This window comes from Grammomys surdaster, unplaced genomic scaffold (assembly GCF_004785775.1).
Source record: "Grammomys surdaster isolate TR1022 unplaced genomic scaffold, NIH_TR_1.0 188, whole genome shotgun sequence".
NCBI classification, from domain to species: Eukaryota; Metazoa; Chordata; class Mammalia; order Rodentia; family Muridae; genus Grammomys; species Grammomys surdaster.
In genome coordinates this window covers 132,747-160,593 of record NW_021604633.1, presented here as the reverse complement: position 1 = coordinate 160,593, position 27,847 = coordinate 132,747, and the positions used below count along the sequence as shown (strand labels likewise).

The 27,847-nt window shown below is 43.6% G+C and overlaps 1 protein-coding gene across 2 annotated transcripts in view; it reads right to left on the bottom strand.

Annotated features, from left to right (window-relative positions):
* Mboat2 (membrane bound O-acyltransferase domain containing 2) overlaps nt 1-27,847 on the bottom strand; it is a 130,419-nt gene that overhangs the window by 36,730 nt on the left and 65,842 nt on the right. The window contains exon 4 of one of the 2 annotated variants that reach the window (XM_028768852.1): nt 438-533. The exons of the other annotated variant lie outside the window; for it this stretch is intronic. Within the exon in view, the coding sequence (XP_028624685.1) occupies nt 438-533 (96 nt within the window). The remainder of the gene's footprint in view (nt 1-437; nt 534-27,847) is intronic. 2 annotated transcript variants of the gene reach the window in all.

The following is a 27,847-nucleotide window of genomic DNA, read 5'->3' as shown; positions in this document are numbered from 1 at the left end:
GGAAGGAGGGAGGGAGAAAGGGAAGAAGGGAGGGAGAAAGGGAAAAAGGGAGGGAGGGAGGGAGGGAGGGAGGGAGGGAAGGAGGGGAGGGGAGAGAGAGGAGAGGGGAGGAGAGAAGGAAGGGAATTGGGGGCTAAATAGGAAGAATGTACCTGGGGAATAGGGGTGGCCTGCAATACTTATAAATGCTTGCAAAAATTCTTATTAGATTAAAAACTACTTTCAATCCCAGAATGCCACGGTAAGAGTCTAACTGCTCTATATTTAGAATGTTTATATAAGGCAATTTAAAAGCTCAGGTTATCTCTGTGACTTATTCAGTATTACAAATGTTTAACAGCTTTCCATTGGAAGTACTAAATGAAATTATAGTCTGTATCTTTAACCACTATGTTAGAATAGATAAAAGAGGTCACTGAATCAAGTTTTAATCTTACCCTGAAAAATCAGCAGAATATTGTCCATAATCAAAGATATAGACTCTAGTAATCTGACACACTGAGAGGTATCCCAAAGCAAACACAAAGCAACATCTGCAAAACAAAGATAAGCCGCATTAGTGGGGACGCTAACGATACATTGTCAAGAAATACACTACTTCATATGGCTCAACAGTCAAACAGTAAGTCTACCCTACAAATAACAGATTATGAGAACTCTTTCCTAATATGGGGCAAATTGGAGATAAAACTGACCACTGCTGCTCTTCAATCTTATTCTGAAAGACAGACACACACACAAAAAAAATTAAACAAGTGAAAGCCATGAACATAAAAAATGTGATTACTGGTGTCAGCTTTAGTTTCTCAGTTCCTGCTTCCATATACATCACACAATTCTTAGATTTTCCCCCGTTTATGTTGCACATGCGCGCATGCTTTTGCATGTGAGCAGACACTAGTGTGTTCGAAAGCTTAGAGACCTGAGGTCGGAGGCTGGGAATCATCTTCCTTCATCCTTCCTCCTCATTCATTGAGGCATGGTCCCTTGATCAAACCCAGACCAAACACCAATATGGCTACTCTTACGAGCCAGCTTGGTCTGAGCCAGCTTGGTCTGGGATTCCCTGCCTGCCGTGACTGAAAGTTTAGGCAAGCCACCACTAGACCCACACAGTATTTATGTGTTCTGAGGAATCTGGCCTTATGCTTTCTAGCAATTTAATTTGATATTTAAAATGTGCCCTCAGCAGTCTAAAACCATGACCTTTAGCTTAAGTGGATGGATCAGGGCTCTCACCAACAACCAGCTAGTGACTTTAATAAACTTAAAAGTGCTGAAACTGAATTACAACTGAACACAGTACAGAAAATGAGTTTACTCATCGATGAGAAAACAAAAACAAAACAAAAACCCAAACATATCCTAGAGGATGTAACATCAAGCAGGACCAAGCCTGCAATGGCAGCTCAAACTCTCAGGAAACAGATGTATTATTAACCCAGAAGCAGGGCTAGAGAGAAGCAGCTAGGCCTTTGTCTCATGAGAAAACAACTGAAGATGGATTAGATAGTCAAATATGAAACCATAACAAGTGGAAATTGTGACTAAATGGTCAGCTGCAGCTCTCAAACTGCAGGGTTTTCTAAACATTCGATACAGAAGCAATCAAAGGGAAAAGTTCTCTTTCTAGCTAAACTCAATCTTAAGTGTCTCATGTAGGTGATTCAGGTTGTAAATTAGTTCTTTAAAGCTATGAGAAAAGAAAAGCGGTGGGGGACTGGCTGTAGTGATGAGTGACATCAGCACACAGGAGCAGAAAGGCAGGGAAGTCTCTGCGAGCCCAAGGTCAGACTGGTCTACCTAACAAGTTCCAGGACAGCAGGGGTTAAATAGAGATACCCTGTCTCAAAAGAGAGGGGGGAGGGAGGGGGAGGGAAGGAAGGAGGGGGAGAGAGGGAAGGAGGGGAGAGAGGGAGGGAGGAAGAGAGGAAGAGGGGAAGAGAGGAAGAAGAAAAAAGTATTGCATGATAATGCCAGCATTCATTTGAGATATTTCAACCAATGTTAGTTTATTTTATAAGTTCAGGTAGGAGTCTGTATAGGGAAGGCTAGCAGTATTAATCAATCATCACAGTCACGAGTCAAAAAGACACATGTGCATTTGCTAAAACTTAAGCCAAGCCTGGTAGCAGTTCTTGGGAGGCTGAGGCCTGATTTCAAGTTCAGAGGCCTGTCTATATACCACAGAGTAAGCTCAAGGCCAGCCTGGGCCAGCCAATAAGACTCATTCACAAAATAAAGAGTAAAGAGTGACAGGGACCCAGCTCAGTGGTAGAGCACTTGCTTCCTAGCATGCATAAGATCCTGGCTCATATGACTCAGTACAAGAGCAAAAAATAATTTAATAAAGCAAAAACCTCTTAGTACCCTAAGAGAAAAAGATACTTCCTTAACCTGAAAAAGTCTAAACATGGGCTGGGAAGGTTGCTTGCTGGTCCCCAGAACTCACAAGAAAAGCCAAGCATAGTGGCCCAAGCCTGTAACCCTGGCACCAGGGAGATAGAGACAAGAGGACCTTTGGAGTTCAGTAGCCAATCGGGCTAGCTGATTTAATGAGTTCCAGATTTTATGAGAAACTACATCTCAAAAAGTTAGGCTTAGAAGGTAAACATGACAGGTGTGACAGCCTGAGTTCCGTCCCTGACCTCATACAAAGGTGTAGGAGAGCCAGCTTCGCACACTAGTGTCCTGATTTCCACACGCGCAGTGTGGCATGACCACCCACCACACAGCTCTCATACACATGAACAGCAACAACAATGTGAAAGGGAAGACACAAGATACTGACCTCTGGCCTCACATGCACACACGTGTTTCTGCGCACATATATATATACATACAATGTACACACACACACACACACACACACACACACACACACACCTTCTCAGCCCTGAGATAGTAGTGACTCATAAAGGAAGAACAAGCAGGAAGCATGGGGTGGGAAGAAGAGGCCATCACAGAAGCACAGCCTTAAAGACTCGATAGCAATAAATTCTGTTCTCGTTAAATTCATGTCTGAGTTTACCATCTCAATCACAATCCTACCACGGCCTTTGGTGGGGCTAACCAGCTGATCTTCAGGGGCTTCTGGCCAACTAACAAAACACATGATGCTGAAGCCCTGCTCATTCTAACACATGAAAAGAATATGCCGTGGGGATTTAGATTGCAGCATTTGTTTCAGAAATAGATCAAAAGATTATCCAAACAAGAGACAGTTGAAAAAGACTCACTGTACAACTAGAAAGTCTGTTTATAATAACACTGGCAATATTAAACCAGGGGTGAGAGGAATGCCTCACAGCGAGGTGAGGCAATGGCTTGCTTCAGAGACAGTTCCCCAGGGTGCACTACACACATGAAACACCAACCAGTCAAAATATGAAAAGATCTAACTGTAAAAAGATCACGAAGAATCATACAGCAAGCTAAGAGAGAACACTTGGAGTTGGGGCAACCAAAGGAGCGTAAAACTCACAGATATCCCAGTCTCCTACAGGCACACTGGACAGTTCCCTACGACAGATTGCAAAGTACTGCATGGTAATATAAGAGAAATTACTTAGTACATATACTAGGTTAATGTCCCTAACAGAGAACTCCCAAGCAGTTAGAAACAGATGAAGAATTCAAGTGGAAAATAGATAAGAATGTCAATGAGCAAATTACATATGAAAAAAAATGTAACCACCAGTTTATTTAGAAAAATCAATGGGACTCGGTCGAGCTGTCATCAGTGATAGCTTGGAAACTCAGCAGGATGGAGACAGTGCATGCTCAACAGACTAAAGCAGATAACACTCAGGCTACACGGGGACTCAGCTGTCAACCGGTTTTGCATCTGTCTGTCTGTCTATTAGTCAGTCAACTTATCATCTGTCTGTATGTCTGCCTACTGTATGGGAGGATCATGAAAACCACTGTGGAAGTCTTGAGAGTATAGGATGCACCCCTACTCCCAATTTCCTCCCTGTTGAAGTTGCAACCTGAGCATCCTACCAACCGAGCTACACCCCAGCCTGAAGAATGGAAACTTTTAAATCTTTTAAGCAGGTATTTTTTGCAGCATAGATTAGCGTGTGTGTGTGTGTACAAATTTTTTTCTTTGAACTGACAATCCCATTTTCTCATTTCACTCAGTACACTTAGGACAAACTTGTGGGTCTGCAGTATAATGGTGGAAATATTACACAATAGTACAATACAAAGCAATTCTACCCAACTCTACATTCAGAGATTTCACTTCCTGCCTAATTAGGGTAGAAGTATTTGTGTGACAGAAATTGATAAGTAAGATAAATCTGGTTATTAAAACCAAAATCATCCATTTTAGCCTTTAAGAAAAAAAAATCATCCAATGTCAGGTTTTGTAAACATACTTTATTTGGCCACACCCTGCACATCTCTGTGTCACAATGGCTGTTCTTGTCTTACAGCAGCCATAGAAGTCTAAAATAATTACTATCTCATCTCGTTAGAGGAAACATACACTGACCCTAATTCAGGATTAAATTGTGGGTGACGATAGTAGTAATTCCAGTTGTTTTAATTAAAGGAGTCAAGATGTCAGCCATTGTGAGGGGGAACACCACCACCACGACTATTTCATTAGCATATAACATCAGTCAGCGCCCACCTTAGAGTGATGTTAGTGTATCAGTAACTCGAGCCGATACCTTACTGAACTGGAGAGTGAGTACCCATCAATCTGTAGCTAGTGCTGTCAAACCACAGCTAGCCTGCAACCACAGGGTAGCTATGAACATTTGGCACTACTCAATGACAGCAGCTCATGGGAAATGTGGACACAAAATTTACAAGGACGTGTACCAGACATCTCCTTATTTGTAAATTATGTACTACATATCCACCCCAGCTATACATTTTAAAATAAGCATATACAGCACTATCAGTATCTAAAAGGAACTGGTTGACTTCAGTTCCCAATCCAGATACCAACATCCACCAGACACTCCCAGGTAAAATGTGCCACATAAAATGGCACAGTAGTTACACAGAAGCTTCACTCTTCTTGTACATTTTAACCAGCCTATAATAGGTTACTTTTGGTGGCTAACACAAGGGAAACATTATATAAACAAGACTGTGTTTAAGGAATAATTAGTCTGTGTTTGTTCAAGTCAGAGGCCATGGTTTTCTAACATTTTCTGCCCACAGCGCTGAACCCACAGATGTGGAAGCCACGGAGGGAAGGCCGACTGCCTGTTATATCACAACTTTCCCAGAAAGCTAGCTAGTTGTGAAACATGAGCTAGTACTGTGACCCACATGCACTTACTCTTGGAAAGTGGCTAATCTAAGCAGAACTGTGACAACTGAAGACAAAACGGAACAACCTGTTATCCCTTTTTATCGATCATACTTTTACATGTTGTCATGTGGGTATATTAGGAGAGATCAAATTGATTTCTGAGGTTGGTTATGGTTTAGTTTTTTAACTGACTACTGGATAGTTTACAATTACATCCATAGATTTCTTTATACCGCTGTCTTCCTAGAGAAGAGAGGGGTTGGTGCTGAGCAGGCAGTGTGGCTTTTCTTCAGCCCTGCATATGGGTGTGACCGAGCACAGAACAAGGGCCCTCTGCTTTCCTGATGCCACTGGGCTATTATACAGGCTCTGGATAGCCCTACCTCAAGAAGAAGATCCTAGGTGTCATTTTTTTTTTTCTGTTACATGCAACTGATTTAACTAGTCAAATGCCCGCTGTCATCTTTCCCTTTGAGAGAGAAAGCAGACATGTAAGCCAATATGCACACAATCATATTTTAAATGATCCAGTTGATGTACGAGCACCACTGAATATCTCCAAAGAGGAACACAGATGCAAATAAAATCCAGACTAGATTCAAATCAGAGCATAATCACACTGCCTGTAGGATCCCTCAGGCATGGATTTCTCACTCCAGGCTGGTACCTGGGGACTCTAACTTTCCTGACTCCATCCCAGAGCTCTTGTCCTCCTATAGCTGATCAACTTGTGAGGAGACATGAAACTCAGGCATGTCCATGAAGCATGACAGAGGATTTGGACAGCTTTACCTCATCCCTCAAGTGTGACATCCGCTGCTGGGAAATCTCAAAGTACAGCAGCCAACTCCTGCTTATAAGGAGTCAGCCTGGATAGTCACCATGCTGAGGTAGTAAGGCATGAGATTAAATAGAACTTGAGGGTCTGATACTCCAAAGACAGCATCACTGAATTAGCTAAAGGAAGAGCCCCACCTCGTGACTTCTAGCTTTGAGTGATAATGTTCTCTCTACTTTTCTGTTCACACCACTGGGCATTGAGTTGGGGTTTTTGTTCTTTGCAATCAACAGCATGCTGGCTTAACCAAAGTTAAGTTAAGGGGCCGGTGAGCTGGCTCAGTCAGTACAATGCTTGTTGTGACTTGAGTATGATAGGTGCTCAGAACCCAGGCAGAAGTCAAGCAGGGTGGCATGCATCTGAAACTCCAGCATTGGGGTGGGGGGTGGAGACAGGAGGACAACCACCCTAGATGAATTTACAATCTCTAGGTTTAGTGAGAGACCAGGCCTCAAAAAGTGAAGATGGAGAATGATTGAAGAAGGCCCCTGTCCTCGATGGGTTTATGTCAACTTGCCACAAGCTAGTTATTTCTCAACTGAGAAAATGTTCCATATGACCTGACTGCAGGGCATTTTCTTAATTAGTGATTGATAGGTGAGGGTCCAGCACATTGTGGGTGGAGACATCATCCCTGGGCTGGTGGGCCTGGGTTATATAAGAAAGCAGGCTGACTGGCTGGATGGCTCAGCAGTTAAGAGCACTGACTGCCCTTCCAGAGGTCCTGAGTTCAATTCCCAGCAACCACATGGTGGCTCACAATCATCTGTAATGGGATCTGATGTCCACTCTGGTGTGTTTGAAGACAGCTACAGTGTACTCATACACATAACATAAATAACTTTAAAAAAAAAAAAAAAGCAGATTGAACAAGTTATATGGAGCAAGCCAGCAAGCTGCACCTCTCCATGACTTCTGCAACTTCTCCATGACTTACTTTTACCTCCAGATGCCTGCCTTATTTGAGTTCCTGTCCTGACTTCTTTCAGTGATGAACAGTGATATAGAAGTGTAAGCCAAAAGCCCTTTCCTCCCCAACTTGCTTCTTGTTCACGGGGTTTCATTGCAGCAATAGAAACCCTAAGACAGCACCCAACACCAAGCTCATAAGCACACACCTCCAACACCAAGTTCTGGCCTCATAAGCACATGCATGCACAGCCCTCCCAACCACACAACACAATAGGTCAGTAGCTTATGAGGCGAGCAAGAACAGAACGCTTTCTTACCACATTTCAGATGTCTATTCATTAGACATAGAAACTGTTGAGGGGACAACATGGTACCGAGGGACTGTGGGATTGATGAACTGGCAAAGCTGAGGAGGCCAGCAAGAATTCTCAGGTGAGGAAAGCAGGGCACTGTCATCACGGTGAAAATCATGGTGGAATGAAAGCAGAAACTCGCAATAGTACTTGTATTACCGTGTGAAATCAAATCAGAGGGGCTGATCACTAGCTTCTCAAACAGAGATGGGAGTAGCAGCCCGTTCATTTTACCTATGTGATCTTTACAATGTTGCAACCTCTTTGAGACCTGTCTTTCATACTTACAGTAGTATGCATGTATGGGGATTCTGCCTGCTCTGACCCCCTTACCGTAACACATCTGCACGATAAACTTGTGCATCCTAATACTTGCTTATCCTGCTCTTTGTCCCCTGCAGTCCATGTCTCCTAAAGCTACTTGCTCATGTGCTTTTGTTCCAATAGCTCTGACAGAAGAAACAGAAACCCTTATCGCCTGCTCCCAGAACCAAGACCATGTGGTCCTGGTATAAGAGACCGATGTACCTAGGGGCCTAGAAGTGAAGCCATGTACCTGTGCCGCTATAGTTTGCACCTGAAGTGTCCTTCAAAGGCTCCTGTGTTAGCCTTGGGTCCTACAGCATCCATAAGGGGAGGAGGTAGAAGTTTTAAGAGATGGAGCCTGGCAGGAAGTCTTTGAGAATGTGTCTGGAAGGAGATACCCTGCAGGGACCCTGGCCTGTGGGACTGTATAAGGGTATCCTGGGTCATGGTTGAGCAGGTACTTAGAACCCCGAGATTCTCCGTGGAATTCTGCGTGAGAACCGGCAGGAGTTCGGTCCCTCCCATCATCTAGGATCCTGAAAACAGCCACATTTCCATAGAGTCACATAGGTCAGGCTTTAGGCCTCAGGCCCTAGAGATTTACATACTAATGAAGGCCAGAGGGCAGAGCAAATTAAACATTCCTCCCCCAGATCCTCCCCTAATCCTCCCCCTTCTCCCTCCCTATATAACTCGAGACGGCCCTGAGTTTTTGGGGGGTATGCCTAGATCCATCTATCATCTGTCATGTCAATAAACCTTTTTGGAACCAAGGACTTCCTCGTGTTACTGGGGCCTGCCGCCGCCAAGGCCCTCAGGCCGCTGGAACCATAGGATCTTCTTCCCTGATGTGGGACCCGCCACGGCGGCGCAAGCTTGCACCGCTGTGGCGGCCTTTTTTAAATTTTCCCCACACTGGCCATTTCTCCTCCCACCTCCTGCCAGGCAAGCAGCTTTCCTATATTATGTCCCTGATTCCCACTACCTTCCACAGGCCCCCAGAGCAGTGGGGCTGAATGAACATAAATTAAAACTTCTCAAAATGTGAAAGCCACTGTTGATTTTTCTCAAGTATTTGCTACAGTAACAAGAAGCTTAGACTATAGGGTGAATTATAAATACTGCTTTTTCCTCACTGAAGCATGTAAAGGACACCAAGCAGATCATGGCATGAAATTTAAAAACTGAAAAACTGACTTTATCATAATTCTAAAGTTCTCTCCTGTGAGTCATCACTAAGTAAGGGAAGGCTGGTCCGAGAATGTAGGAACATAGCCACAATGTATCTAGCTGACAAAGGGCTGCGAAACAACATACAGAGAGGATGAACCATAACCAACCAGCCAGCCATGGAAAGATTTGAGCAGAATAACCCTCTAAAATGATATAATTAGACGACTAGCACAAGAAAACATTGGTGGCACAAGTGCTTAGCAGAGAAATCTAAAGCAAAGCTACAGTGAAGTATTACAGTGTAACTATCAGCATAAAAAGAAGGGACATCACCTGTTGTTGGGGGCTAGGGTACAGTTCACTGGGGCAACATGGGATTTCCAAGGCCTTTGGTTCTATCCCCAGCACAAGGAATTAAAGCCTAAGAAAGCCTCTTTGGCCTTTATTTTATCAAAGTAGAAAAGGGACTACCTGCGAAAAGTCTCCAGATGAGGGGACACGGAATGGCAATGTGCATGTGTGTGTGCGACAGAGAATATATTATCATCAGAGTAGGTTATTGGCATGTATGAAAAGGTTGCAATGCAACTCATTATTTTGTACAACTAGTATATATATCTGTCTTTGCTAGGGCTATTACCACTGTGATAAACACCATGATCAAAAGGAAGCTGGGAAGGAAGGTATTTATTTGGCTTCTACTTCCACTGAAGGATGGTAGTCAGGACAGGAACCCAAACAGCAGGAACCTGGAGGCAGGAGCTGATGCAGAGGTCACAGAGGAGTGCTGCTTACTGGTTTGCTCCCCATGGCTTGCTTCAGCCTGCTTTCTTATAGAACCCAGCACCACCAGCCCAGGGATGGCCCACAATGGGCTGTACCCTCCCCCATCAATCAATAATTACAAAAACACCCTACAGGTTTACCTACAACATGACCTTATGGAGGTATTTTCTCAGTTGAGGTTTCCTCCTCTAAGATGACTTAGCCTATGTCAAGTTGACACAAAACTGTTCAAGGCAACGCTGATGATATTCAGAAGAAAAAGCCTTAAATTATCCCTTAATGTAAACATAAAGCAAGTTGTTCTCCCAAACTTTGTGATAAAAGTACAAGGCTTAAATTAAATTAAATTAAATTAAATACTTTAATCCCATGCCTTAGCTGTTCTTCTCCTAGATGTTTACATAAAGATAGAAAAACATATCCACAAAAACTTGTGTAGGAATATTTTAGAAGTTTAAAATCTCAATAGTTCAAAAATTGAAACAGGCTATAACTCCATTAAGAATGAAACGATGCAGAATTGTGGTATATTCAGACCACATACTGCTAGCCAGAACAGAAAGGAATCATCTCTTTTTTCCTAGTTATTAAATCTATTTATGTGTACATGTGTGGGTATATATGGGAAGGTCAGAGGACAATTATGGGGTTGATTCTCTCCTTCCATCATATATTCTAAATGCAGGTGAAACATTCCATCCTGTAGGAAAAGCTTATTAAGCTCTGAAAGTAAACAACTCAATAATTTCAGGAAGTCCCTGAAACTGACTAGATTCACTAAATAAACAATAAGGACTGCTGAAAGACACAGTGAGAGAATCCTGGGTGAGTTTGGGTGTTAGAACTGTCTTTGAGGGGCTGGTGAGATGGCTCAGTGGTTAAGAGCACTGACTGCTCTTCCAGAGGTCATGAGTTCAAATCCCAGCAACCACATGGTGGCTAACAACCATCTGTAATGATATATGATGCCCTCTTGTGGAGTGTCTGAAGACAGCTACAGTGTACTTACATATAATAAATAAAATAAAAATTTAAAAAAAAAAATCTTTAAAAAAAAAAAAAAGAACTGTCTTTGAGTCACTTCTGTTTCCTTAGTGATGCTTCACTCAAATTCCTTTAAGTTAGTTACTTCAATAAAACTCATTGGTTCATCACAATAGACTTGGGCAGATTTATCATTCGTCTATCTGAGACAAGTAGACATTTGTTCATGTCTCCCCAGGACCAGTGTCACACAGAATATGACACAGTTTATAAGACATTCTAAATTAGGCAGAGCTCCTCTAAGTGATGGAGAATAGATTGCTGGTTTCAGGACATGGGTGGACTGACTGCATGAGGGTATGATGGGGCTTCTTCAACAAAAGAGAAATGTCCTTTATCTAGTGGGTGGCAATTAATGGACCTATATATATATATGCACACCCATACTCCTGGAATAGGTAACTTGTTTTGGGTAAATTATACCTAAATAAAGCAAATTAAAATGACTTGGAAATAATCAAACTCCATTAGGTTCCTCTACAGCCTTTCCCTCACTTTAGGCCCAAGGATCTAGTTTGCTTCTTTCCTCTGAGTCTACTTGCTTCCAAGAGGAATTCAATAGTTCCAGGATCTTAAATGCCTACTCCATTATAACAGTGTCCACTTTCTGTCTCTAGCCTGTACATGTCTCAGGCATCCAAGCTCAAGAAAACAAACTGTCCAACATCTCAGCTTGGCTGTCTAATGAGCACTGCACAGGGCAGAAATCCTGAACTAGTAACTAAGCATCCTAGCTACGTTTACCTTTTCCAGTTCTCTACTCCAAATGAGAGAGAGGGCGGCAGGGGGTGGGGGAGTGTTGATGTCATGTTTCAGGGCTGGGGTTAAACACTAGGGCTTTGTTAGTGCTATGCCAGCAAACACTACCACAGCTTCATCTCCAGCCCCTAAGGTTATGAATGTCTAACTACCGTTCCAGGCCTGTGCTTTAGATCTCTGCACCTCACAGCACTCCCGCCCATACACACATCTGTCTTCAGACTACACCCTGAATTGAGTGCTTTCTCACCTGGCACACGTTCCAGCCACAACCATCATAGGAACTGGCTAGGCTCTCTTCCTCCATTCTCACCCCTGACTGACTGCCCCACAGCACTGGAGGGTGCTCAGAACTTAATCTAACACCTTTCCCCAACACCTTAGAACTTTGATGTATCTTCAATTATTCCCTAGAAGCTATTTAAAAAAAAAAAAAAAAAAAAGAAAAGAAAAAAAAACTTTTACTCTGCTTTTAAAAAATGAATGATACACATGGATTTTTATTTTTTATTCCAACTGAGGAACACAGAATTGGTATTTTTCAGCTTCCCTAGGGGCGGGGCACACACAGTGAGTGCTCTATTTAAAGGAGTCATGTGCCCACATGCTATTCCAGATAAGGTCCCCCATTAGGTTGACATGAGACAGATGCCGAACTGTCTGCCTCTGTATTCGTCAAAGCTGAAAAATAAGTAAACTGAGGGGCAAGAGAACAAGGGACTTGGTACCCACCTCAGGTCAGTTGGTAACGGCTAAATCAGGTCTCTGTGGTAGATATAAAGAGTCAGGGTTCCTCTCTAAAGCTTAGTGGGCTTGGAACTCACTCACTATGTAGTCAGGTTGGTCTTCAACTCTTGTTGATCCTTGCTCCACAGTCCCCAAGTACTGGGCAGGATTACAGGTGTGATCTGCCATTGTCGGTAGGAATTATGAGGTGGGTAAGACAGGAAGCTTCTGAGCCCTTTGAGAGCAGCCTAGCTACATACTCTACATTACCACTCAGGCAGAACCCTAAACTGAAGCATCTGCAGGCAGGCACTGTCAGGTCGGTCACAGTTCCTAGTTGGTGCAAATTCTGCATTAACTTGTTCCATTTCACCTTAAAGATAATTGTGGTCTTGTTGAATTGCTTCTTGCTGAGCCATGCTGAATCTCACTTGTCTCCTCTCCCCGTGCTCATGAGAGCTGCCTAGTGGAAACAGAGCAGGCAATGGAAGCAAATTCATTCAGCTGACTCTGCTGGTGGCTGATACAAGCCCTCCAGACAAGGTCAACTTTATTCAGCTTGGCGACTCTAAAGTCTACCCTTCCCCTCTCGGCACACACTCGAACATTCTAGACAACTGCAATTCTGATAAGACTAAAGAGACACCTCTAAAGTAATATTTCACAGTTGTACCTCAAGGCCAGTCCTTTCTAAATCTGTTCTGAAACTTCTATGGGCCTTCATTCACTTCTATTTTTAGGACACAGGACTTGAAAATAAAATAAAACTAGAAATCACTCAGCCCAGCAAGTTCTTCTACTTCAACTTTTTTTCCTCTGAGACTCAGATTTGCTATGTTGCTCAAATGCCACTTGGACTCGGTGATTCTCCTGCCTCAGCCTTCCAAGCAGCTGGAACTACACACACATGCCATCACCCTGGCCTTGGAACTGCCTACCCATGTGAATAGCAGTAAAAATATCCCCAAGCTGCAAATGAACAAAATTGTCAACAATGATGCAAGAGAGAATACAGGAGTAATATGGGGACACCCTGGATTTAACCCCAAAGATGGTGAGACAGTTCCTAAAAAACTCAATTGACAGCATCTTAAGGACAGGCCTGTGGGCTGGAGAGATGGCTCCACAGTGCTGCTCTTGCAAAAGATGCTGTTTGGTTCCCAATACCTATACAGTGGTTCACAAGCAAACACAACTCCAGTTCCAAGGTTCCAAGGCCCTTCACAGGTGTCAAGCACGTATGTGGTGCACAGACACACATCTAAGCAAAACATTCACATATAAAATAAAATGAATAAATCTTAAAAATTGCTAATTAGCAATTAATAGCAATAATTAGGAAGAAGTAGCAACTAAACTGGCTACTTGCCAAAATGCTAAATATGCACTGTGTAAAATGTTTCAATGTAACATATGCCAGAAAAAAGACAATTAGATGTACCAAGTACCTAAGAACAAAAGAAGAGAACAAGCCATGAACGCTCAGGGACAAGATAGGATCTGAAGTCTAATAAAACCAGAGATCTAGAAAAGATGCTTGCTTTAAAATTACCCATGTTTCCTTCTTAATGTATGTTTAGTCAAGTTTGTCCATTTTACTAAATGATCCTGCAAGGCAATGTGAAGACTTTTTTTCCATGTGATAGCATCTGAGAATGTGGCCTCAAGCACATGCTGTGACTCTAAAATCAACACTGCAGAGGGAGCCTGCCTCTTCTGCATTCTTGTCCATGCTTTTATAGAAATCACGTATGCACAGAGTTGACAAGTTACAAGTTACACCCTGGCCCACTGTGACAGATGCGGTCTGCTCCTACAGCTGGCTCACGCTCCCTGAGCAGGAATTCTGCTTTGCCGGCCAACAGTCCATTTCACCTAGTGTTCAAAAGCACGCAGATCCAAATAAACTGCCTATCTCCCCTTGGAGTACCAGCCTCTCTGGGATGCCACCACCTGCAAGCAGAGTTTCAGCCATCCTGACATCACCAGGCCTCCCAAGAGTCTACAATCTCCACCCTGATGCTCTTCGACTGGTTTTAGAAGCACAGGTATTTGTATTTAATCTTCTAGGCTTCGACAGAAATTTGGTCTTGAAACCACCATTATAGTGTCTAACTTCTAAAATCTTTCTGCTAATCTAGGATACTATTCTAACAACACATTTACATATTGAGTGAAACTGTAAGAAGCATAAACCTGAATGTTTTTTATGTTTTACGCACTGTGTGGTGACACTCTGAGATGTAGTGTGTCTATACAGGACTCAGTGCCTGATCATTCCCTGCTCATTCATAGGTGAGTCAACTATCCAGGTGTGCGGTCTCTCAGCACCACATCCATGCTTGCATGGATAAATATGACACCCTTATTTGAAGGCCTCATTTTTTCCCTTAGAGTTCATTTGTTTTGAGAGTTACAATAATACAAACACTCACTTTTTACAGGGGGGGTGAAGAAGACACAGAAGAAAGGATGCCCTCCTTTTTAATAGCTTGGAATCAAGTTAGACTCCACTGATGGAAGCTGCATGGTGGGCACTTTGGGTCTCTACATCTAAAAGCTGGCTCCCTTGGCCCCCATATCCATGGTGTGTTCTGTCCAGAATGTTCTTATCACATGCTGTAATCTGTGTTCTGGGATGTTCCCCTTGTGTTCATATCCTCTGCTTGGCTGAGCTCTTCCCAGACTTCAGATGTCTCAGACGTACCAGAGGACCTGGAACGCAGAAGGTGTTCTGGTCCATGCCTGAACAGACTCGCACAAATGAGACCAAGCACAGGGGTCAGTCAGAAGCAGAACAGATAGTCCGAGAAGCTTCTGGAGATCTGAGAAATAGATAAAGGCCCCTTCCAGGATGGACAACGCAGGCAGCTCCAACAGTACAGGAGACAGAACAGAGGTAGCCCAAGGAAGTTAAGGGCTTCAAGCTAAGAGCCAGAGAATCTCATGCTCACAATGACATTTACCTCATGAAAACTGGGAGCAACACGGGAAATAGGCTTAGTTTGACACAGTGGTGTTCAGGGTTCCTTAAAAAGTGTTTGCAGGTGAGCACTTGCAAAGATCATCATGGAAGAAGCATTATGGGACAGTTTTTAGGAGACTAACAAGCATGTAGTTATGCGTATACTGAACAGTAAGAAACACACTCAATTCAGAATAGCTCTGCAAGCAGAAGACCAAAGGTCCCCAAGGATGAACTTAAAAAAAAAATCTCCAAACTGAAACCAAGGCAAGGTTTAAAACCTAGCATCTCAAGCTAATGTCAGAGACTAACAGGCTTGAAGGTCACTGAGGACAGAGCCTTCCCTCATAGCCAGCATCTTGTAAAATCCAGGAAGTGAGACTGTTCAGTTCTGGTCAAAGAAGAAGTGAATATCATGCAAGCTCTTGTCCCCGTGGAGACGTGACATTGCCAAAAGACAGTCAGATGGCTATCTAGCTGGAAGCTTTGTGGAAAAGAACAAAAGTATGCTACTGTCCCTTCACTTAGGAGTTACTCCAAAGGGCTTATCATCAGCCCTCAGGAATGTAGTCAGCTGTTTTAGGAACTTGAAAGAGCAGTATAAAACTTACTTAAAAATGTGGGTTGGGCCAGGCAGTGGTGGCGCACGCCTTTAATCCCAGCACTTGGGAGGCAGAGGCAGGAGGATTTCTCTGAGTTTGAGGTCAGCTTGGTTTACAGAGTGAGTTCCAGGACAGCCAGGGCTACACAGAAAAAACCCTGTCTCGAAAAACAAAACAACAACAACAAAAAATGTGGGTTGGCCCAATGGTCCCTCTAGCCATTGTCCACTCTCTCGCTCTTTGAGAGTGTTTTCCTGTGCAATGGCCCCTCTGGCATTGTCTACTCCAGTGGTTCTCTACCTGCAAGTCTCAACCCCTACAGGGCCTGACCGACCCTTTCACAGGGGTTGCCTAAGACCGTCAGAAAATACAGATTTTTACATTACAATTCATACCAGTAACAAAGTTACAGTTAGGAAATAGCAACAAAAACCATTTCATCTCTGGTGGTCACCACAGCATAAGGGACTGCACTAAAGGGTTGTAGCATTAGGAAGGCTGAGAACCCCTGGCTACTCTTGCCTCTTAAGAGTGTTTTCCTCTGCAGTGGTCTCTCTGGCCATCGTCCACTCTTCCCTTTGAGTTTATATCATACACTTACCTGCTTTCGACCCTTTACTCTGTGTCTCCTCTGACATTTCTTAATGGAGATGACAATGACGAGGGAGCCACAAGAGACCCAAACAGGAGTCTAGTGACATCAACAAGGAAGTGGGACCTAGAGTAAAGACACGGCTAGCTGCTGGCTTGACTTCTTACACTCAGCCTTAGCTCTCTTCCTAAGTATTTCCCTTCTTTAAGGCCTTTACCCTGAAGAGCGGAGTGGCTGTTCAACGGGACAGTAACACTCTCGAATCTCCCTTTAAAAGACTCTCGACCCTCAGCTGGCTCCAATAGGTGTTCCTCTCCTCCCTCCACAGACTGTAACAACATCGTCCTGGTATTTAAGACTGCAAACGATGATTCCCCTCTTTTCTCCAGCTCCCCCACGCCTTCTTCAGTCACTGAAGGCCTGCCTTAGGAACAGACCCTGTCCACCTCCCTCTACTCGTTCCTCTTACAGCTCTTGACAAGCTCCTCTCTTACATCCTCCCGGCATTCACGTGGTGGTATCCCCGCCACTAGTCTAACCTTTCCACTGGGAAGCCTAGCCATGCAGAGAGGTGAAAACAGCTTGGCAAAACTTACTTCTCCCTCCGACTCCCTGGCAGGTTCCCTAAGCACTGAGAACTGCGTGGCCCAGTCTCCTCTTAGGCTCATGCTACCACCTTCCTTGATCATCACATCCCAGCAAGCCTGGACCCTGATCAAAACACCTGACTCAATTGCACCCTCTGCGTGCCCTCCCCAAATATCCCCCCCAGGAGTGTTGCTATGGTTCCTTGGACAGCTGACTCATCTCACCACTCAGATCTCAAGCCATTTCAAAGACAGGCCCTCCTGGGACCTTATCCAACCTGCCCTCTGAAGTGACTTTGCTCAATTGTTTGCTGGCCCACGGGTCTATCTTCAACAGTTAGTGACACTCTCCTCAACACCAAGTCTGACTGTAGCACCACGAGAGGTGCCTGGACACTGAACAAGCACTTGCCAACTAGATGAACACACACATGAGCACTCAAGAGTGTTTGAAACGCCTCGTCCTGAGAAAGAAAGGCAGTCAGCATCTGAGAGACTGGAGACTGGTAAACAAAGAGGCAGGGGTGGAGATGGTCCCTGGGCTAGGGAGAAGGATGGAGGTCAGTAAGGCAGGAGAAGAAGACAGAGTATGCACAGGCCCAAGTGCTCCCACAGCTCAGCAGGAAGCAGAGGGACCAGCAGGGAGAAGGTGCTGCATAGAATTGCCTGTCTGGAATATACAAAGCCTTCTAGGTAAAATTCCTAGAAGCAAGGAGACAACCTGAGAGATAGCCATTCAAAGGAGTGTGGCTATTAACCCACTTCCTGGATGCACAGCTTCCCGCAGCAGTCTCTTTTATCTATAAAGTACTCTGTGCTGTCCTCTGGGCTAACGTCGTCAACAGCCAACGATGAACCTTTCAACGTCCTGAAACTCAGCTCTTCCTGAGAACACTTGATGTATATATGTTTGAGCAACTTCCCCTTCTTCTCACATAAAAAGACGACAGATACCCAGGCCCATAATGTAAGTATATTCCTATGTTAAAAATGTAAGAACATTGAAAAAGAAAAAAGTTACAGGCTAATTAATGTTACTGATTTCAAGTCAGAAAGTAAAGTGCCTGCAACAGGGAACATTTTTATGTGCCAGTAACTAAACTCAAAAGAACAATGAGGCCTTCGCCTGCCAGGGGCTCAAACTCTAATGAGAAACAACTAACTTTTGTGTTGTCTGATCACTGGACACATACCTATGCTTTAAGTCACACATCAGGCTTGGGAGAAAAGGAAAGGCTGTGTTTAGGTCAGGACAAAAATACCTTATGATGAGAGCTGGCACACAACCCCGTAGGCCAGTGCTCTCTGGGTTCCATGTAAATTTAGTTTGACACAACCAGGCCTGCTCCTTTACACAATGTCTCTCCATCTGCTTCTTCTATTCAATGGCAGAGCAATGGTGACAGGAAACAAGCTGGGACACTCCCATCTCACCCTCTGCACTAAGCTAATCACCCGCTTTCTCTGTACCTTGCCTGTGACGGTTATTCCTGGTTGTCAACTGGACTTCATCTGGAATGACCCAAGACTCAAATGACTGGGCATGCCTGTGAGGGATTATTTTTTTCTTAATTAAATCCTTTGACATGGGAAGACTCACTTCTAATCTGGATCTCCGAGGTGGAAAGACCCACCTTAACCCAGATCTGTGGAGATGGGCAGATCTGCCTTTAACCTGGCCCATACCTTCTGCCAGCAGTCTATATAAAAAACACGAAAGAAGAAAGCTCACTGCCCACTTTCTCTAACTCTCGAACACAGGTCTGTGCGTACTCTGTCTTCTTCTCCTGCCTTACTGACCTCCATCCTTCTCCCTAGCCCAGGGACCATCTCCGCCCCTGCCTCTTTGTTTACCAGTCTCCAGTCTCTCAGATGCTGACTGCCTTTCTTTCTCAGGACGAGGCGTTTCAAACACTCTTGAGTGCTCATGTGTGTGTTCATCTAGTCGGCAAGTGCTTGTTCAGTGTCCAGGCACCTCTTGTGGTGCTACAGTCAGACTTGGTGTTGAGGAGAGTGTCACTAACTGTTGAAGATAGACCCGTGGGCCAGCAAACAATTGAGCAAAGTCACTTCAGAGGGCACGTTGGATAAGGTCCCAGGAGGGCTTTTCTCTGAAATGGCTTGAGATCTGAGTGGTGAGATGAGTCAGCTATCCAAAGAACCATGGCAACACTCCTGGGGGGATGGGGTGGGGGTGTATAGAGGGTGCAATTGAGTCAGGTATTTTGTTCAGAGACTAGAGAAAAGAACATGAGGACCAAGGACCAGCTGGGCCCTGATGGTAAGGGGGGCAGTGGTCTAGCTGTCTTCCTTCACTGGTATTACAGCCCTCTTCTTCAGGAAAACCAGTCGAGACATCCATGCCTCATAACATAAGACATCCAGCCTCATGGACTGAACAACTAATAGACTCTTGCAGTTTCCATTGTCAGATACCCACTGTAGGACTAGCTGGACCACAGCCTGTAAGCCATTCTAATGACTCTCCTTTCTAGATAGACAGATAAGAAGGACTGATAAAGATTTGTTCTATAAGTTCTGTGCCTCACTCAAGAGAACCCTAATACATTATTACCTCACTCATTTAACATCTAAGTTTAGAATTTAATGTACATTAAGCTTAATGTACATTAAGTGGCCTCTATCTTTTCTCTCACAACGGAAAGGAGTTTCCACTGGGGCTTTTCTTTTGTCCCTTTTTTTTTTTCCATGGGGTAGACAGAAACTCTTGTCAAATCCCTTCAGTTTCAGTAGACAAAGGAAATGCAGGAAATGTATAACTTAAAGCTATCAAACAATGAGCCTTGATTACAAAAGCACTGAGGTCAGTTAGGAAAACATACCTGAGGCACAGTTAAGAAGCCAAGAGGACAATCTGTCTACATGCCAAAGATTATCAATTTACCAGTTACCTCTTCAGGGAAAAGGCATGCATGCATACATAGGTTGTGAGCTGCCATGCGGATCCTGGGAGTTTAACCTGGATCCTCTGAAGTGCAGCCAGTGCTCTTAACTGTTGAGCCATCTCTCCAGCCCCAGAAGAGACCTATCTAAATTATGATGAGACATTTCTTGGTGTGAGGGGTCCTCAGCTATGTACGACAGACAAAGATGCTGAGAGCTATCTTCCTCCACTACTACAGTCTGTGCCTGACCGTGTGACGTGACCAGCTGCTTCAAGCTCCTGCTGCCTTGACTTCTCCATCACAATGAACTGTATTCTGAACTCTCAGCTAAAATACATGCTTTTGCCCATATATTAATTTTGTCATGGAGTAATTTATCATAGCAACCGGAAAAGAAACAAGGATATATGCCATATTACAATAGGGACTACTGCTTTCATCTTTTGTTTTGTTTTTGAGACTGAGACTAACTGTGTAGCCCTGGCTAGCCTGGAATTTGCCACACAGACTTGGCTGGCTTCAAACTCACAGACAGCCTCCTGCCTCTGCCTCCCTAACTATTGTGTTAGAGTGAGTCTGCTTCTTTTAAAGTCTACTGTACAATAGTCTGCTGTGGCAGCAGCCCAACGGATCTTACATTTGCAGTGATTACAAGAAGAGACCACAAGAAAGAACTAGCCTTGATGCCTCCATGTGTGTGACCTCAGGTGTGAACAACGAAAGCACACTACCACAGTTCTCACGAAGCATCTGGTCAATAAGGAAGAAAAATTAGCTCCAGTGGTATTAAGTATATCTATTTGTTTTGAGTTAATGATCCCCACTGTTCCAAGTTTATAGAATTCCACCTTTCCTCAGACTTCAAATTCCCTTGACTGCCAAGTCTGCTTTACAGCTACTGTGTGAGAAGTGGTATGCGTGACAACATATACACAATACTCCACAGGCATGCACTGTGAAGGGGGGTCACGGATCCCCGCTTCCTTACTATCTAGCTAAACAATTATTGCCATTTTTTTTAGATTTTTTTTTTTTTTCAGAGCTGAAGACTGAACCCAGGGCCTTGCGCTTGCTAGGCAAGCACTCTACCACTGAGCTAAATCCCCAACCCCAATTATTGCCATTTTTAATCTACTCTTTCTGGAGTATCTAAGATCAAACTCCACAGTTACTGTAAACACTGCTGAAAACATCTCTCATCGGAATATTCTTGCTTTGACAGGACCACCATGTCGCCACTACATGTAAGACAATCGGCACAATTTCTTTGTGTCATCCCATTTATACTCAGATTTTTTTTTTTTTAACTCAAAGTTGCTTTTGCTTTGTTTTAGAGTAAGCATCCAAAGTTGTGTGCTGTGACTTTGCTTGAGTTAAATTATTTCATTAACAGTTACAGAATACTGATTTTCTAATATTACTCTTCCTTCCAAATAATTAGCTGGAATTCTTTTCTTCATAGTAGAACACGCCATCACCAAGGAGGATTATTGGAGCAAACTGACTTATGGATCCTGCCAGTAAGGAGGCTGAATAAGTAATTATGAAGCTCAAGGCCTGGAAGCCTAACCGATCTCAGAAGCCTAACTACAATAGGCTTTTTATTACACCGCTTTACTGAGCTAAAGCTGGCACGTTATACAAATCACCTCCCAAGTATCAGACGTGTAAGACTGTGAGGGTTCAGGGCATCTCCGATGCTGGCCCACTGATCCTGGTGCTTACCTGTGGCCCCTATGGGCTGCCTGCCCAGCCCAGCCCAGCCATCCACTGATTACGCCCTGTCTCTAGACTTGTCTGTCCCAGAGATTTACGACTCAGTAGAACAGTGCAGCACTCAGTCTTTTATGTCTGGTTTTTTCAGCTTATACTCCAGAGGCCCTATGTATGTTTATTTCTTTATTACTGGGCTAGAACTCCACTGTCTGGACACAACACACCATGTGTATCCATACACAAAGTGATGAACATTTGGGTCATTTCCAGCTCTTTCAAATACATCACATATGTAGACATATCCTTTTGTTTCTCTTGTGGAAAAACCACAGCACGAGAATTTCCAGGACATATGGTAAGGCATTGTAACTTTTAAAGACTATGAAAATGTTTTACAATGTGACTGTACAAATTCCTAAGCAATGTACGAAGGCTCTGGCTCCCCCATCTCCTCAATCATGCTGGGTCCCGCCATTACAATCCACCCTGAAGCACTTCGACTGATCATACTGTGATTTAAGGTGCAGCTCCCAAACGACTACTGACGCTCAGTACTGTTTCATTTGGTCATTGGCTATGAAATGTCTAACCAGCACTTCTGTCCGCTCTTAAATGAGTTGCTTCAACTGCAAAGGTCTTTAACAGGTATTTGTTAGCCAAGATTTACCCCAGTGGTTTGTCTTTGCTCTTTAAAATCTCTTCTGAAAAAAATGACACTTTAAATCCTGAAGTATAGTACATTTCTTGAGTATTCCTTATCTAAGAAGCTTGGAGCCAGAGTTCTGAGGGGTTTCGGTATAAGCTGTTACATTTGGGTCTGTGGTAAGCATCAGTTTATATAGAATGTGGGATAACAGGTTTGTTGCTGTGCATATGGGCATCCTCTTGTCATCGCACTCCTGGTTTCAAAGACCATCTTATTACCCCTTAATTGCCTCGGGCCCTTCAGTACAGGGTTTAGTTTCACACTCTCATCTTTTCTAATGATGTGCATGTCTGTCCTCACAGTGTCCCAATTCCTACAGAGTAAGTTGAGAATCTGGGACGTGCAGATCCTCGGTCTGGTGCCCTTTTTCAACTAGTTAGGCTGGGTCCTTATATTACTATATAAGTTTTCAGATCAACTTGTCAGCTTCTTCCAGAAACTCTTGGCAAGAGTTTGTTGGTAACTGCACTGAGGACTGAGCTGAACCTACAGATCAGTGGATCAATTGGGAAGACTAGCCAGCTGCCAGCTTCACAATATACAGTTTTACTCTCTCTAAAGGAGTGGTTCTCAACCTGTGGGTCCAGACTGCCAAAAGGCCATCAGAGAACACAGATATTTATAATTCATAACAGCAGCAAATTACAATTATGAAATAGCAACAAAATAATTTTATGGTTGGGGTCAACACAACATGAAGAATTGTATTAAGAAGTCACAGCATTAGGAAGGGTGAGAAACACTGCTCTAAAGGGTGCTTGCCAGTAGTTTGCAAATGAGTGTTAAATTTATTAACTATTTTTACTTATTCTTCTAGATACTATGTGCATGAAAACATTTGTATGCTTTTATCTTGGAACATTAATTTGTAGTATAAAGAAATAAAATTGATATTTGTAGCTCGATTGTAGGTCTTAAAGCCTTATCAATCCCATGACTCATCCTGGGTGTCCTTTCTAAAGAGCATCTGCCCTTTCCTCGGTGTTGTTTTCAACCTGACCATCTCTTTTAATTTACAGTGTGTTTCTTGTAGATAGCATATGCCTAGATCTGTTTTTATATAGTTTTATACTCTCTGATACCACTGATATTTGCCCATTAATTTAGCTATATCTCAGGTCTTCTCTACTCCTCTTTATGGACTTCTTTTGCCATTTGGTACTATAATATTTTCATTTAATCTGTTGCCTTCTCTCTCTGTCTCTCTCTGTCTCTCTCTGTCTCTGTGTGTGTGTGTGTGTGTGTGTGTGTGTGTGTGTGTGTTTGTGTGTGTTTGTGTACTTGGTGAAATAGGGTCTTACTATATAGCCCAAGATGGCCTCAAATTTACTAGTCTCAAACTAACCATCCTCCTGCCTCAGCCTCCCAAGTGCTAGAATTACACCATAGGCCTGGCTTCCCTCATTTGAGATTTTTTGATATACCTTTCCTTATCTTAGTGATGACTAGAGACAGTACACGGCTTTTTTCATAATGTATTTTACATTAGCACTGAGTGAATGCTGAGAAAACAGTTTGTAACCAATATGGTCCCCACTCTGATTCCTTATACTAGTACTGCCATCTCTGTGGATATTCCAATCCTAAGAATGCAGCCTATGTCCTTCAACAAAGCAGAGGGACGAGAGAGCATCTGCACAATGTCTCTCTCCCTGACCCAGCCACACCCATTTGCTGTTCGTGGGTCTCCTCACACCATTCTGCAGACTCAGCTCACTACACTCTCTCTCAAGCTGAAGGACTTTCTTTAGAATTTCTTGTGGAGCCTGGTGGTGGTGGTGCACGCCTTTAATCCCAGCACTTGGGAGGCAGAGGCAGGCAGATTTTTGAGTTCGAGGCCAGCCTGGTTTACAGAGTGAGTTCCAGGACAGCCAGGGCTATACAGAGAAACCCTGTCTCGAAATAAAAACCAGAAAAAAACAAAAACAAAAAAACCCGTTGTGGGCCAGACGTTTGTTCTGGAATTTCCTTATTTCACGTGCTCTTTTTGATGGGTAACTATGTTGGATACAGGGGTTGTGACTAGAATTCTCCTTTCTTCAGCTGTTTTGTTTATGTCATTTGCTTCTACTCTTTCTGAAGAACTGTCATGTCTTGAACTCTTGCTGCTTTCAAAACATTCCACTGGGGGCTGGAGAAATGGCTCACTGGTGAAGAGCACTTGTTGCTCTTCCAGTGGACCAGGGTTTAATTCCCAGCACCCACATGGCATCTCAAAAGTGTAACTCCAGTATATCTGGCACCCTCACACAGACATACTTGTAGGTAAAACCAATGCATATAAAACATAAATAAATAAATAAATAAATAAAGTTAAAATAATAAAATAAATATAATCATTTAAAATGTTCTATTCTAGCCAGGTGGTGGTGGCCCATGCCTTTAATCCCAGCACTTGGGAGCCAGAGGCAGGCGGATTTCTGAGTTCAAGGCCAGCCTGGTCTACTGAGTGAGGCTATACAGAGAAACCCTGTCTCGGAAAAAAATAAAAAAATTAAAAAATTAAAAAATAAACTAAAATGTTCTATTCTGATGGTCTTAAAGCAACTTACATTTATCCTACCTTGAGTCTTAGATCTGCAGATGAATGTTTTACATTAAAATTAAGAAGTCAGAGACCATTGTGTCTCCAACTGCATGTGTCAGATTTGTGAGTATATAGACTCTGATTGGTCATTTTCCTTGAAACGTGTGCCTGCGTCGTGACTGTCTAATCACTCACAAACGGTGCCAGCAGATCACTGACTTCCCGGTACTTTTAGTCAGCCCAGTTCTGACCCTACAGGGCTTCGTCAGCCTCCACCCCTCAGCCAAGAATGTGTGCTGACAGGTCTCTGCGGACTCTCATTCCCTCCCTCCATCGGCCTCTGGAAAGGGTTTTCTACTCTCTACTCCAAATGTAGTCAGAGGTGCTATTTGCATGGGTAGCCTGAACTGAACAGGGTGGGACTAGGTCAAAACTAACCCAGAATGCCACAGAGTCCCACTGTTCTAATGTCAAAGTCAGCAGGTTCTTACACATAAATGCTCAGACTGTTGTTTGCTTTTGGTCAAATTCCAGAGTGCAAAAATGGTTTTGACAAATTCCAGTTTGTTTTATGGCTGTTTAGGGGTTGGGGAAGAAATAGACTGACTTCTACTCAAATAGATGCCTATCTAACAATTTGAAATGAGTTTTGTAGACCCACATGGAAACTCTGTTTCTGTGGGAAGCAAATTAAACTTCCACCACTGACCTGTGGGTCAGAAGCTCCCTGTTCCAGTGAAGGCAGGATGTCATGAACACTGCCAGGCATCACTGGAGAGCTCGATGCTTAGGAAGGTGTCAAAATCCAAAACTATTCCCTGACCATCATCCTCAGTGAAGCCAGCGACACTCGGAGGCCTTTCTGTTGGCTCCTAGGCACTTGTGGACGCTGCTGCACTGTGAAAGGAGACTCGGCGACTCGTTTTGTGGTCTGAATGAGAGATGAGACTTACGAATTTGAACCCTTGGGCCCACGTTGGTGGAACTGTTTTGGGGAGGATATGGAACTTTTAGGACATGGAGCCTTCCTGGAGGAAGTATGTCATGGGGAAGTGGGCTTTGGAGTTTCTAGTCACACCCCACTTCCAGTTCATTCATATTCTCCCCCACTCCCTCCCTCCCCACCCCCTTCAGCTTCCTGTTCCCACGCCTCCTGCCATGCTTCCTCTACTATTACGGCCTCCCCCTTCTGGAACCATGAGCCATGATAAACTCTTCCATAAACCACTTCTGGTCATGGTACTGTATCACAGTAACCAAAAGTCACGTATACACAGCAGGATCCCACTCTATTTCCTGTTTGCTCGTTGCTTTTAACTGACACATGATTATATGGTATAGTGTGATGTTTTGATACATGCATATGTTGTATAATAATCACAATATCTAATATTGATCAGCTCATATATTTATCATTTCTCTGTGGTAAGAACACTGGGAAACCTTTCTTCTAGCTCTGAGGAAGGATACAATAGTCAGTCACCTATACAACACACCATTACAACCTATTTCAGCTATCTAGCAGTGACTGTAGCAATCTCTGTCTAACTCCCCAGCTGCACGGAACCCCTTTTAACTCTTGCAGTCCCTGAGAATACCTGTTGTTCCACTGACTACGACCGTGGAATTTGTCTTTCTGTGCATGATTGTTTAACATGTCTTCTAGATTCATGGGTGTTGGTACAAATGTCAGGATTTTATCTTCTTGTGGCTAAATATTATTCTAGTGTGCATACACACTGCATTTTCTTTGCTCATTCATCTGCTGATGGATTCATGCTGGTTTCACGGTTTGGCTGTTCTGAATCATGCTTCAGTGAACACAGGAATCTTGTTTCTTTCGGGTGTGTACCTAGTAGTGGAATTATGGATCACACGGTAGTTCTATATAAAAATTTTTAGGACTCCAAAAGCACAGTCAACAAAAGTAGAAACAAATGGAGCTATATCAAACAAGAAAAGCTTCTACATGCCTGAGTCAAAGATAGCACACCGAAGTCCACTGACTGAAGAGACAGCCACCAAGGGAGTTGACAGAGTGAAGGAAGAAGCGGCACTAAGGAAGCTGAGAAAGTGAAGGCACAAGACACAAATAAGAAAACCCCACACAGGACAGGATGCTTCTTCACTGAGAAACAGACATGGCTAACCTCCAACACTGTCTACTCACAGAACAGCTCTGCTCCTTCCCAGACTCTGTGGAGAATCTTCTTCTCTTTAAAACCTCTGCTCTTGCTGGGAAGTCAGAGCTGGCTGGTCCTCTACCCTCCCTGGTTCAGTGGGAACAAAGAGATCTCAAGGAGTCATGACCATAGTTGTGAGGGATTCTGCTTGTCCTTTTTCAACTCCCTACCCATGCAAAGAGTGATGGGGCTCAGTGACTTCTTGTGCCAGGAAGGGTGACAAGGACATGCAGCCAGTGCATGCTTTGCCTCCTCTCTTTGTTTACTACAGAAGCGAACCAAAACAACTAGCTAGTTTTGTTTTTGTTTTTTTAACTTTCTTTCAAAATTTAACTTCCATTGCCATACTTGGCTGAGAAACATAATGAAGTCATTTTGTTCTTTACAGAAAATTCCCAAAGTTGCTTTCTGGATGAAAATGAAGTGGGCAGAAGGCATTAAGCAGACTGCTTTAATGTTTCACATGGTGAAGAAGAACAATGTAGTTCACACTAAGATTCAGGATCGTCCAGTTAACAGTCTCCAGCTCAGCCTCTCCTGGTATGTGACCGGATACAGACACCAAAAACTACATCTGACAACTGTGACTTGGTCTTGAAATGGCTGAGAAACAGAGTTATTCACAAGGAGCAGCCCAGGTTTCGGCCTATTCTATTTGCTACAAAACCAGGACTCTGGAAAGGATTTGTTGTCTCCTTCCTTCCTCAGTTCCAACAAATAGCATAGCTAGACCTATAGGCAGGGAAACCTGTCACTGCTTGACCCTCAGGGGAAGCACTTTCTCCTTCAACTCCAGCCAACCCACACCATCAGACTTCAGGGAATTCAAGGTAGACAGTAGGGAGAAATGTGATCCTAACAGTCCTATGAAGCTCACAGGCTTCTTGC